Source organism: Phalacrocorax carbo, chromosome 5 (assembly GCF_963921805.1).
Source record: "Phalacrocorax carbo chromosome 5, bPhaCar2.1, whole genome shotgun sequence".
Classification (NCBI taxonomy): domain Eukaryota; kingdom Metazoa; phylum Chordata; class Aves; order Suliformes; family Phalacrocoracidae; genus Phalacrocorax; species Phalacrocorax carbo.
The window spans coordinates 54,588,169-54,601,793 of record NC_087517.1 but is presented as its reverse complement, the minus strand read 5'-3'; the positions used below and the strand labels follow the sequence as shown (position 1 = coordinate 54,601,793).

The following is a 13,625-nucleotide window of genomic DNA, read 5'->3' as shown; positions in this document are numbered from 1 at the left end:
CGGCCAGTTTTCAGCCGGCTCGGCTGCCCGCGCCGGCGCCGCCCGCCCGCGGCTTCAGCCCGCACGGGAGCGGGCGGGAATGGGTGGCCAGGGGCGGGGAAAAGGACACGGCCGGGGTGATTGAGACTTGGATTCATCTCCCCTCCCTTGAAACTAGTTTTAATGTCTTTATCATAAGGATTCTTTAGACACGCTCCACTTTTTGCAAGTCTGTGGCTTTCATAGTTAGATTTCAAGCATCTTCCAGTGTTTTGGGTTTTTTTTTTTCCCTGCTCTTACTAGATTTTGTTTCCTCTAGGTATGGGCTGGGATCCACCCTGATGCACTTCCTGCTGCTCTTGGGCTTGGTTTTGGACCAGGCACTCCCCCTCTGCAACAGTCTGGGCCATGAACAATCTCTTCAGGACTTGTGCAAGACTATCAACATTTTAAAAAATGGTTACTTAAGAAACGTGAAACCAAAAATAAAACCTGTGCGATGGCCCCTTCACCACCACTCCCACTACAGAAAGTAGAAATAACCTATGGAAAACTGTTCCAAAAATAATATTACCATGGATCAAGATGAAAGGCAAGGGGAACGTCAAAACAAGCAAAGTGCAAACCTCTCGTTCGCTATGCAGAGTGGCAACGAACCGTACCTATGAGCGTAGGGCATGACTTTCACAAAAATGATATCAACAGGAAGGCAGGGAGTACAAACAAATGGAGTATCTAACTGCTGCTCAAATATGACTACACAGACAGTCAGAAAAAAGAGCCACCCTCCACAGGTACATACTGTGAGGCCAAAATGCTGTTTGGTACCCGCCGTTCCCAGCCTGCTTTCCAAGCGTTTCCATTTCCAGCACGGTGTCAGCAAAGCTTGCCGCACCACGGTTCACGGAGAGCATCCCACAAACCAGTCAGGCTTCCAATCAGTCACGAAGGGCCAGATGGCGAGTGGACTTCATCTAGTAAAACAACATCATGGAAAGAGAAAAGAAAATTGTGAAGAGAGAATGTGATGGCCCCTGGTGCACTGGCAGGTCCATCAATAGATTAGGCTAAATTCACTGCTACCTTTGTGCTACCCTAATGATGCGCAGCAGCTGGACAGCAAGGCTAGTTCTTCTTTTAGCAACCAAGAACAGAAAGAATAATTTTAAAAATTAAATGAAATTAAATGAAATAACGCATTTTTTTCTGAGATATTAGCTTTTGCATATTTTCGAGAACGCAAAAAAGCAATTCAAATTGAATTAAAACTACTAGAATTTTTTCAGGTTTCTGTTCAGATTATCTTTTCCCATTTTAACCCCTGAACTAGTGTAGTTTTGCCTAGTCTAATAATTTGACTTTTTATGATAGTGTCAAGAAATGGAAAACTCTGAATGTACACCAGCTTTAATAATTCAAATAGTTACTTTGCTGGTGAAAAAGCCTGGATGAGAAGCTCAGGCAGTTTGTGCTAACTTGAACTTTAGTTGCAAGTGGCTTCCTTAAGCAGGATTCCAAAGTACCAAGCAAAATTGCCAGTGGAATAAATGCAAAGCTGCAAATTGCTTGTGATCGCAAGCACAGTAAGAGAAGTGCACGGGAGGTAAAGTACTGATGTTTATTGGTCTGCATCTCTGCTAAAGCAATTATGGAATATAACATGTTCTGAAATAAAGCAATTGCATGGGGATCGCACAGCATTTGAAGAATCCCAAGTTAAACGTTGAGCGTACACAATAATGGCGTATTAAAGGAAATGAGAAGGGAGCAAAGCACAAACCTTGAAGCCTCAGGGGCCCAACAATGGGTTTGCTTGTCTGACAGCATGCTGAGGACAATTCCTGCAGGAGATGATCACCCCGAGACTCTCGAGAAGATGAAGGAGTGCTCCTCTGCGGCACCATGTCATGGGGACCTATTCGCCTCCATACACAAACGTCTCACCAGGCCCTCTGTGCTGCAGAAGTTAACCCAGAGCTTCGCAACAACCAGCCCAGTCGGAATGACAGTGCTGAGGCTCTCTCTTTTGTTACCTTCATAACTTATCAAATTTCCTCTTTGCTCAGTTTACAGTGCAAGGACCTTTTTTCCCCCATCTTCCAAGCCATCAGACTCAGCTCTGGCTCTGACAGTCAACCTGGACTCTTTCCAAACAGAAATAGTCAGATGCAATAAACCTGCAATCACAATCCCTTTGCAGTGATGCACAGGCCATAAAGGAGTTTGCTTTCCCTCCCCTCACCCTTTCAAAGCAGAGCGGGCAGCAGGAATAATACACACTAGTTAAAGTCATTGTTTCTTCTGACATAAGCAGATATGACTTGGATATTTTGAGCAAAAATGTTTCATTCTTATGGGGCATTGTTCTAACCATAGTGGTAATTACTCCACTCAGTGTTCTGGAGCAAGAATTTCTAAAGAAGCTAATGGGCTTGGTGGTAGGAGCTCATGGGTAAGATTTTGTGGCTCGTGTTAGGCAAACTGCTGGTTTAGAGGATCATAACATACCCCTCTGGCCTTAGAGTTCACGGATTCACTAAATTAAAAACATCTCTCCACGCAGGCAGTATTTCCTCCTCAAACGGGCTGGATGCTCTCTCTCTCCACACAGAAGAGAAGCACGGGCACTGCCAGAACTGGCAACTGTGAGCGGAAAGTCCCCAGCATCATCACCACTAGCTTAAAACATAAGTGCATAATGGGACAGGAAAAAAACAGGTCAAAGAAATGGGGAGCACTGGCAGTGAGGAAGATGAGCTAAAAAAAAAAAAAAAAGAGCTGCTAACCTCACACTTGAGCTGCTTTACCTCCCAGGTGAGCTGGAAGGTGAAGCAGCCTCAAACAGCAGGCAACCCCTGAAAATTCTTTCCTGTTCAAACCATAGTTCCTAGCATCCCTCAAGCACTGTGTAAATATGGGCGAACCTCTGAAAACGGTTTGGAAGGACCACGATGTGGATTTTGCAGAGGGCACGCCCACATATTGCAAATAGCAGGGAGGTTTGCTCGCTTGGGTTGCCTTGCAGGAATGTATAAAACCGAGGAGGCAGAAAACAGGAAAGGCAGCCGCTGGCCTCTCCCGGCGCTGGGGGAGGATGGCAGCAGGTTCGCAAGGACTCCTCACAAAGAGCCCCTGTCTGCAGGGACCCGGCCATTGCCATTTGCCTTGCGTCTTGAATAGAAGGCACTTTTTTAGCAGGTTTCTTGGGGAACTCAAGGCATTTTCTCTGCATAGCTCATTTGTTTTTAAAACCACCCCATCCTACATCCCAAGAGGTGCATCTGATGGCTGCTGACAGAAGTCCCAGCTGAACGCTGTGCCATGTTCAACACATTCCCCAATTGTCCCAGCTTGGCCCAGGACCCACCCCTTCTCTCCATGGCAGAACCCTTGCTAACTGGTGCTCACCTCCTCCTTTTTTAAGATGATGTGCTTTTAGTGATAAGGAACTACGAGAGCCTTCTCATGATCTGCTTGCTGAATGACATCATTTGGGCCAGGAGACCTCTGCATGGCCACCCTTGAGGGCTATTTTGGGAAGGACAGTGTGGTAGTATTTACCTAAAATCGCCACATTGGTAGGTTGTGGTCCAACTCACACAGGAAACCAAGAATATCTGTTTGAGAACACCACATCTAAACTGGTATCATTAAAAAAATGCTTTCACGTATCCCGAAATACACTGTTTGTGTAATGAGAGTGATCTGTCTGTACCGCCAGTCAGCAGCCTTCTGCCAGGCGTGACTCTACACTTGCCCAGGAAGCAAGCGGGGATCTGCATCCTGAAGACATTCGCTGTGTCTTCTCTCGACTGCGAAGCTACAGACCTTTCCCACTGAGCAGCCCACCTGCCCCCATGGACATCAGAAAATTATTTCAGGAGATCAAACCTGCTACAGTGTCTCGCTGCTCATCAGCCCAAGCATGGAAAGACCCTTTCTGCACTGTAACCCAGGCTGTAGCCTCCTCTCTGCTTCTCTGCACCAGCCATGGCCAACCCCAGGTCCATGGGTCTGAAATCACGGGCGCTGCTGGTCTCTCCTGGCATGGCCAGTCTTTGGGAGCACCATTGAAGGTGCAGGACCTGGCAGCCCACAGGAGCCATCCAGGCTTTCCCAGACTCCTCACCAGCATGGCAAGGGCAGGAGCAAGTGCCCTCAGCGGTGCTGGAGGGCTGCTCCATCACACACGTGGGCTGCCTGTGGAAACAGCACGGAGGAAGTTGGCTTACTTTGGCCCAGCTGGGGAAAAGGAAGGGGTTTCCATGGGTGCAAAGACTACTGCCCCTCTTCTTGAAGCAGACACCTGCCTGCGGTCAGCATTGCCCTAAGGGGCCTAAAGCTGCAACCCCTCCAGCCCTGCACAGGCAGTACCGCCCTAGGATTTAAAATTTTATTCCCTCTAGGGAGTAAAACCATCCAAGTTGTCTTTGCTCAAGGGTTCGAGCTTCCCAGAGGCAAGAGCCGTAGGTGCATGGAGAGCTCGGGTGTACCCAAATGCACAAGGAGCAATAAAGGTCCGTCTTTTCCCTTGTTGTTTGCAGATGAAAATCTCACTGTGGCAATAAGCCTCCAAAGCGTGCATCAAAATTACGATGATGTTCTGGGCCCAATTTTAGCACCATGTCAATTATGCTCCCCCTCCCTTTCCCATCATACTCCCCCATCGCAAAACAACAAAAGGCAACGATTGCAGTGACCTGCAGAAAATGTAAAGCACAAGCCAGCTGATCCCTGGCAACACAATAGCGAGATTAGTTCATCTGCAGCGAACAAACACGTATTATGTGGGTTTTAAAGTTAGGAGAGGAAAATGCTGTGGTTTTCATGTATTTCTATTCAGTAAGGCTGCAACTTATTACTTCCATGAGGCTGAGAAGCCCTATTTTTAAAAATAGCCTTCAGCTTGTTTTGAAATCTGCAAGCATCTCTTTGTTTTGCAGCAGCGTAAAAAACAAAAAAAAAGAAAAAAAGAAAAAAAAGAAAAAAAGAAAAAAAAGAAAACCGAGCTAGAAACGATCCCGTTTTCCTCCACATGCATCACCTCCCCCGCTCCAGACCCCCGCGCCCCACGGATGCTGGAAAACCTGCCGGCGACACCCCTCGGGAAAAATGATAACAGTAATAATAAAAAGAAGACGACCCCCGCCCGCACACACACCTACACGCTCAAAAGGCAACACGGAGGGGGGGAAAGCCCCACCCCGGGAGCCGGCGGGGAGGAAGCGGCGGCGGAGCCGCGGCCGGCGGCAGACAAAGGGAGCGGGGCCGGCGGCGGGCGGGGAGCGCGGCGGCCGCCCCCCGGGGCCGGGCCAGCGCCGGGGCCGCCCCCCCGGGCCGCGGCGGGGCCGGGCCGGGCCAATGCGGCCGGCGGCGGCGCGGCGCTGCCCGCCGCAGCCAATGGAGGGCGCGGGCAGGAGGGCTGCCGCCGGGGGCCGGGGGGTGGCGGGGGGGTCCCCGCCAATCGCGGCGGGCCGGTGGCGGGGAAATACTCTTATGCTAATGGTTGTTTTGCTCGCACTCGCGGGGAGCGGGGTTTAAAAGCCCGGCGGCCGGGGGCAGGGGCTCAGAAGCGGGAGGCAGGGCCGGCCGGAGCGCGGAGGGGACGGGAGGCGAGGAGAGGAGCGGCGGGAGGGGGGGGGTGCCCACCCCTTCCCAGCCCACCGCATCCCATCACCCCACCCACCCCCCACCCATCCCGCGTCCTCCCCGGCGGCGATGTCCAACGTGCACCTCTCCGCTGCCGCCGCCGCCCTGGAGCGCCTCTCCGCCCGGCGAGCCCTGGCCGGGCACGGCCGCAGCCCCGTCTGCAGGAGCCTCTTCGGGCCGGTGGACCATGAGGAGCTGGGCCGGGAGCTACGGAACCGCCTGCGGGAGATGGGGGAGGACGACCAGCGCCGCTGGGACTACAACTTCCACACCGACACGCCGCTGCCGGGGCCCGGCCGCCTGCGCTGGGAGGAGGTGGAGGGCGGCGCCGTCCCCGCTTTCTATCGGGAGACGCTGCAGGTGGGGCGGCGCCGCGTCCCCCTCCGCCGGGCGCCCCCCTCCCCGCCGCCGCCGCCCCCCGCCGCTGCCGGCAAGGGGCCCGGGGGGCGCCTGAGCCGGGAGAACCGCGCCGCGCCCCGCCGCCGCGGCATGCGGCTCCGCCGGAGAGGCCCGACGGCCCGCATCACAGGTGCGTGGGGGGGGGGGCAGGGGGCGTTGGGGGGGCCTGGGGGGCGGTGGGCGTCCCGCCGCAGCGGCTGACGGACACCCTCCCTCCCCTCTCCGCCCCCCGTCCAGATTTCTTTGCGAGGAGGAAAAGGCCGGCGGAGCCCAAGGCGGCGGCGGAGCGCCCGGCCGGCTGCCCGCCGCCCCCCGCCGCCATGCCGGCTGAGCAGACCCCCCGCAAGCGGCTCCGGTGAGCCAGGTGAGGCGCGCCCCGGGGGTGGGCGGGGGGCTCCGGCCGCTTTCTGCGTCGCTCTTTTATTCCCCCTCCCCCCACCTCTTTTATTTTTCCTGATTCCCCCCCCCCCCCCCCCCCCCCCTTTTTGTTCCTCCCCAGACTTTTGCACTACGGCACCCACGGGAGAGGCGCCCCGCCGCCGGAGGCAAGGCGCCTGGGAGGTGCGGGGGGCCGGGGCGGGCGGCGCGGAGAGCCGGGGCCCCCCCGCGCCCACCGGGACTGGGACCGGGAGCCGGAGCGCCTGCCCGCCGGCCGCGGCCGCGCACGGAGCAGTGTTAACGTACAACTGTGCAATGTATTACGTTTTATATAGAAATGTATTATGCCTGATGTGAGTACACTGGCCAGAAGTGTAAAGCTTTAAAAGTCATTTATATGAAATGTTTAATCTCTGCTGATCTCAGTGCAAAAAAAAAAAAAAAAAGAAAAACGGAAAAAGCAAGTGTATATTTGTACAAAACTTTTTTTAAGAGTTATACTAACTTATATTTTCTATTTATGTCAGAAATGTGGATAACTTCGACATCCAATAGTCTTTTTTTCTTTTGGTTAAGCCAAAGGGCACTATATTTGCTTTTGTTATTTACAAAATGTAAATTTATTTTTATAGTGGGAATTTTTGTTTTTGCATTCACAGGATGTAGCTATGAATCGAACTATTTTTTAGACTTTACTTGAAAACAAATCTGTTTCAATGGTTCCTGAGCCGGTCTGTACCACTGCCATTGCAAATAATGCCACAACTTCAGTAATAATAAATAAAAAAGACTGACAAATCCAGGAAAGCCCTGCGAGGCTGCGTGGTGTGTGCTGTGCAGCCGCCCGCGGGTGGGGGGAGCCCGGGGGGCTGGGGCAGCCCCGCGGCTGGGGCGGGGAGCCCAGCCCGGCTCTGTGCCGGTCTCGGGGAGGGGGCGGTGTCCTCCCTGGCCGGGGGGTGGCCCCGGGGCAGGAGGGCGCCGCCGCCAGCGCGCTCCGCGGCGCGAAGCTTGCCTGCAATTGCACGGGGAGAGTTTTCCCTTAAAAATAAGTGCTTCTGACTACTGCTGGAGTTCATCAGTGTGAGGGGTGCACACGCCATCATACTCTGAATTCAGCCCATTTTAAAATTATTTACTTATTTTTTAACCCTTTCCTGTTCTTCCTTACCGAAGCTGTATGTGACCCCCCCCTTGTTGAGGACCTGGCTGTGCTGGGGCAGCCCCCCCTGCACCTCACTTAGCCTGGGGGGGGTTGACTGGTGTGTGCAAACCACAGCCCCACAGTGCCTTTGGTGGGGTCAGCACTGGGGGGGCCCCCTGCCCTGCGGGGGCATGCAAAGGCCCCCACCCCCAGCTGTGGGTCCTCAGACCCTGACCCAGAGCTTGAAGCTGTGGCTACGGCAGGGAAACGCTTCCTGGTACCTCTTGCCCAAGCCCAGGAATGATTTACAGGGCAAAAGCACAGCAGTGCTGGGAAACCACAGCTCACCATAAAAGAAGGGGGGAAAAAAGAAACAACAGACAAAATAAACCCTCCCACCAGACAAAATAACCAGCATTTCCACATAAATGCTTCAGTGGCGGTGCTGTCGCACACACCCTCTGGGTGGTTTGCAGGGGGGCACCCCATCCCCTTGGCCCAGGAACAGGTTAAAACCATGGGATCAGAGCACATGCCTTGCTTGGTGTCCTCAATCCTGTGCTGCTCAGGGAGGGGGGTACAGACCAGGTCTGGTCCCAGGTGCAGGTGGCACAAGGACTGGGGTGCTGGAGAGCACAGATATGGAGCAGGGATGTGGGAGGCATATGGGGCTCCTAAAGGCCCAGGGGACCAGTTGGACACATTTGTCCCTCTCAGACCCCCCTCCCTGCCATGTCACCTCCCTGGACTGCTGCACCCCCATGCTGGACCCTATGGGGTGGTGGACGAGGGCATCGCTCCCCGGCCCTGTGAGCTCCACAAAGATGCTCTGTCATGGGGTGGGGAGGGGGGGAGGGAGCTGAGAGAATAAGGCTCAGGGTGAATAAGGCTCAGGGTTTATCCTCATCGTCTTCCCCCAGCCCCTGCAGCGCTCATCTCTGCCCCCCATCACGGCCGCCAAACGCTCCTGGCTGTAAAAGTAACATTGATTACCTCCAGCTCCGTGATCGCTTAATCAGAACAGGATTATTTTACGCGCCCGCATCAGTGGCCGCTGACTCAATACGATTTTCCCCCCCTTTGAAAAGAAAAATAGCTTTTCCCTTTCCTTATGAAAGCCAACAATACCCGGAGTGAGGCAGCTGGATCCTCCAGGATTTATGGGCTTTTCTCTCGCTTTCATGAAAGCAGGTGCCTTTGGGACCTCCATTGTCCCAGCCTCAACTAATAATAGGACTTTCTGCAATGAAAGATCCCTGCTCCAAGCTCCTAAATACCTCGGCCAGAGAAGCTGCTGCCAGCTGAGGTGTGCCGAGCCCATCCCGGGAGGAAAGCTCTCACCCCAGGGAGAGTTTAGACAGGGTGCTCTTTATTAGAGTAAATCATTCCAGCTCTTGGGCATCACCCAAGAGGACCCAGCGGGTTTCCAGCCTGCCACAGGGAGGGACGTGTCCTGCAGCCCCCCGGACTCTGCTCTCCTGGAGGGCCTGGGGTGCGGGAAGGTGTGCGGCTGCCCACCCGCCCGCCGCCCCCGCGCCCTGCCCCACCCAGCCTGGCCGGCCCTCCTCGCCCCGGCACAAAGCACACTGCCCCTATTCTTTCGGCCTTTGTAGCCATATGGCAAATCCATGTAGACACAGCCAACATCCATTTATTCAGGCACATAATGTCCCGCAACAGGGAACAATTGGAACTTTGTTTGCTTCTATTATTGATGCGAATGGGCGACAGAGAGAGAGAGAGAGAGAAAAAAAATCATTTAACTATAAGAGATATCCAGCTAATTATGAACCATATGTGCCTATAGTTTCAAAGCAATCCAATGAAGTTCATTTTAAATCTAGACTACTTTATTAGTACGGAAGACAGATGTCTCAACAGTACATGCATCAGAGGAAACCATGTAAAGAAGTTCTTGAAATATTTAACTAGGACTCATTCATTGTCAGAGGGGCTTTAAAGTGCCGTTTATCATGAGAATGCATAGGCAGAAGTTGAGGGAGGCTGCCTGTTGTTACCGCCAACCCACTTACCCCTTAGCAGTTTATCCCAAATTCCACTTTGGATTTGAGGACAGGAATATTTTTGGAAAGCATTCAAAATATTGGAGGTCTTGAAGGGCTGAGCTTGCCACTCATTACAGCTACAAAAAGCCAGGTCGTTATTTGAGCCACCTTAATCCCAGGCTGAAGGCAGCTACGCAATTAGAGGAATGATCCACCCAAATCACCCCTGTTCCCTCTCCCGAGAAGCAGAGCCATGCATTTGGAGGATGGCTACTGCAGTCCCTCCCATGACCCAGGAGAGACCAAGACAGGAGTACTAATGTCGCTGGACCTCCAGAGATTTGTTTCATACGAGCATCTCTTGATACAAATCCTGCAGTGGGTACCTGAAGGGAAAGGGCACTGCTGGAAGACTGGAAGGGAAGCTTGCTGGGAAAAAGCCTTTCCGTTTTTTTTTTTTTTTTAGGAACTGCAATTATCAGCAAACAATCTTAGCAAAAAGCTTAGCACTATCTTTATGAGTGCGGCAATATCTACCAGTAATTAAGCCACTTCAGTTAGATGAATGCAACATACGGTTGACACTGGAAATCATTCTCCTTCCTAGCTGCAACTTTTCTTTCCAGGGCAAAACTTGTTCTGTTATCGCTTAAAATAAACAAAAAGCTGCTTTCCAATTCTTGAGCAAATATTTGTCGCTAACGAGCGGGAGCTGTAGGTAACAGGATGGGGAAAACCCCCATCATTTTTAAAGAATAATTTCCTACATTTGGGTACAGAAATAAAATAGATTCACTAAATGCCCAATTCACTTGCAATGAGATGCAATTGCTTGGTAGGGTGGCTACACAAGGAGATCTGAGCAAAGGATGCATGTGGGGAGATGGAAATTGAATTGACCATGTTTAAGCAGAGAAACAGATAGGAAAAGAAAGAGTGCATGCATATGTACAAACACGCACATATGTATACATGAAATAACTAGTCAGGGAGTATAAAATAATTGATCAGGGAGCTAGGTGGGTTTTTTAGCCACCTTGTCATCCATTGATGCAGAATAAACTCTCAATGGTTTTCCAGTGCCCTCCCCTCCACTAGCCTGTACCCTCTCAGAAATGTTCTTCTTGACAAGCATTTTTGGAACAAAGCAGGCCAAAACACAAACCAAAAGTCTTTTCATAAGGTGAAAGGATGGGATTATATCTGTTATTCTGACTCACAGAGAAAGGAGGAGAATCAAGTATCTCCTCTCCTGTCACACAGTATCTAAGTACTAAAGACCACACAATCTCTTCTGGTGTCAGTGGTGAAATTCCCAACAAAAAGAACTCAATGTTTTTGTTTGTTGTTTTTTTTTTTAAACCAAGGGGGATTTTTAGCCATATATTTCCAATAAACTTTTGTTGGGACAGATTTGGAGGGGAAAAGGGAGAAAGAAAGATGATAAACAGTTAGATGAGCTATACAGACCATAAAAGCCCTGAAGCAGGTCCTGCTATGAGATAAAAAAATAGCTCAAACTCTTTTAAACACAGGACAAATTTAATTTTGGAGCCACTTTCCCCAATCTGCATGGCCAAGTCTCTGCTCCAGGAAAATCAGTGGCCAGTGGTCATTGTGCAGCCTCACATCTGCATACATGGTGTCATGGGGTCCCAATCTGTAGGATGGAGATGGGGATGCAGGGAGACAGAACAGGAGGCAAGGATGGTGGGGCAGCACTAGAAAACACCTAGGATGGGGATAACAGGGCTCAAGTGGAGCAGAAGCACAGCTGAGGCTGGGGTACACTGGAAGAGGCTGGGCAGAGGGCACCAAACTCTGCCTGCGTGTGTAAGGGGAGGGAGAGAAGGGAACAGGCCACAATGTTTATATTCTGCATTCATTTGTATGTATATTCTGCCCATTCCTTCAGAGGCTGCCTGGCCCCAGCACACCTCTGCTGCCAGCAAACACCCATGAAATTCATCTGGTAACGTGTCGTCCCTCCCCTCAACTCACATACAGATGGGTGCTAACAATAATCTGCTAATATTTTTATCCCTGTGGCTTAGGTCAGTGTGGGATCTAAAATGCCCCAGCCCTTCTGAGGAGTCACTAGGCTTCACATCACCCCGGGATTACTCACTCTCCCCTACCAGATTTGCTTTAGCATACTCGATGCTCTTTCTTGCACATGCACTACACTTGCATCACATACTGAATGAGGACTGGGAAGGAAACACTCAAGTTTCAGAGGTGCCTGAGCTGTCCGTATGATTTCAGCCCAGATCCTTTGCTTGTGGTGCATTTTCACAGGCATGCACACCATTTCTTCCCCCAGTACAGGCGCTACCCACTTCACACAGCACTTTCCCTTGCAGGGTGAATCTGGGCTGTACAAAGGGGAAATTGCTGGGTAAACCCCTGCCAGTGAACCTGAGAAAGTAAAGCAAGGGACCGCAGGATGCTTTCATGCTTAATCCAATGCCAATGGTTGGTTGCAGTTTTTTATTCTTTGCAGAACAGTTGGCTCCTCCCAACCTGTTCCTGCAAGGGGGGCTCTGCAGTCCTGGGCAAGGTGCTTGAAGTTTTCATGAGCAGCCACTAATTATGCCCACCTCTGTTGGGCATCTGATAGGAGCCACTGGTGTCTGACTTGCACTGAGCATCCACAGCTGCAGCTGGGGTCACCGAGAACCAGGCTCTGCACACATTTTTGGGCAGACAAAGCCCAGAACTGGGAAGGGGTCGGCTATGGGGTACCTTAGACCAGCACTCCAAGTTAATTATTAGCTCCCATCTCTTTTTATGTTGGCTGCTCATCATTAAACAGGGATAATAACACTCACCATTTATATTTTAATCCATTAATGTTTGGAAAGCACTTGGATACTACTGTAAGCAGCACCGTATAAATCCAGCGGGGAAATTAATAACGTCTTTGAGCAGGGTTTGAATAGTGCGCAGTTAATAAGACATAGCACTGTCCATTGAACAGGGAGAAAAACAAAATTGAGCAACTGCTCATTAAGCAAGCACTGTTCACTCTGTGCACTCAATGCGATCATTTAATTAAAAGATTTTATCATCATGCACAGACACAAGGGGGCAGAGCCAAGGCCCCGTCTTCCCTCATCCTCACCCGCTCCACATCAAACACACCGGAGTATTTCTTGGATGTAAGCTGTAACAGGAACCTAAAAAACATTAAATACTTATTTTCAAGACCCTGCACTAACATAAATCACCACCTGAGCTTTGACAAGTCTTTTCACCTCGCCACACCTTTATTCCCCTGCCTGCCACCCCTCGGTCCCACCCTCACCCTGCTGCCTCTCCAGGAGGGGGGAGACAGGGCGATCTCCCAAACTCCTGCAGGCACAGCACCTTGACCCCAGACCATGGTCTCCACCACCCTTGCCATCGCAGCAAGCCTAGGAAATCACCACTGTGCCTGCCTACAAGGTGGGGGGGAGGGAGTAGAGTTTTACAGAGCTGGAAGGTGCTTTGATGGGGGCCATTTTTCGAGTGACATTGGATTAGAAGGACAATAGCACCTAGCTCCGCTCCCTGTGAGGGCTGGTGACAATACACATGGAAACCATCCACCTTAACAACAAACAAATGAAACCAAAACCACCCTCCCCCAAGGATACAGCACCACCATCCCATCTGATTTTACATTAAAATACTGAAGAAAAGTCCCTGTTTGGGTCACATTAAGCAGCCTGAGACATACTGGGACCTGAAGTCTACAGCAGTTTACTCTGGAAAACAATGGGCACGAATTCGGTTGTTTTTATATATTCAAGGGTAATTGGTTTAGCAAAACCTGCTTTTCCTCGGACTTTCATTCAAGAAGTTTTAAACATGGCTCTAGTTAACATAGCTTCAGTTTTGCTAGGGCTGTACAACATCCCATCTGCTGGCTGGTGGTCCCAAAAGCTTTGGATTTTTTTTTTTTTTTCTAATTTTCTTAAGGTTTTGCCCTTACCCAGAAGGGTAAGCACCTGCCACCTGGCTCTCCATTGTTCTGCACATCTTTAGGCCAAACCTGTTTCTTCACCCTGCTAGACATAGGAGTCCACACG

The 13,625-nt window shown here is 51.2% G+C and overlaps 1 protein-coding gene and 1 long non-coding RNA gene across 5 annotated transcripts; one reads left to right on the top strand and one right to left on the bottom strand.

Moving 5' to 3' along the window:
• Positions 1 to 330: 330 nt before the first annotated feature.
• Positions 331 to 5,538, bottom strand: LOC135313480 (uncharacterized). Of its 4 annotated transcripts, none has more exons than XR_010373113.1 (3): positions 1,760 to 5,127; positions 782 to 953; positions 331 to 417 (listed from the first exon to the last, which is right to left on the bottom strand). It is a non-coding gene; the product is annotated as an uncharacterized LOC135313480 (long non-coding RNA). The 4 variants fall into 4 exon arrangements; XR_010373112.1 differs by having other exon boundaries at positions 332 to 417; positions 606 to 953; XR_010373114.1 differs by lacking the exon at positions 331 to 417 and adding an exon at positions 597 to 641.
• Positions 5,539 to 5,568: 30 nt separating this feature from the next.
• On the top strand, positions 5,569 to 7,212 carry CDKN1C (cyclin dependent kinase inhibitor 1C). The gene is made up of 3 exons (XM_064452521.1): positions 5,569 to 6,157; positions 6,265 to 6,391; positions 6,527 to 7,212. The coding sequence occupies exons 1-2, from the start codon at positions 5,698 to 5,700 to the stop codon at positions 6,384 to 6,386; spliced, it is 582 nt and encodes a 193-aa protein (XP_064308591.1). The 5' UTR covers positions 5,569 to 5,697; the 3' UTR covers positions 6,387 to 6,391; positions 6,527 to 7,212.
• The last annotated feature ends 6,413 nt before the right edge of the window (positions 7,213 to 13,625 follow it).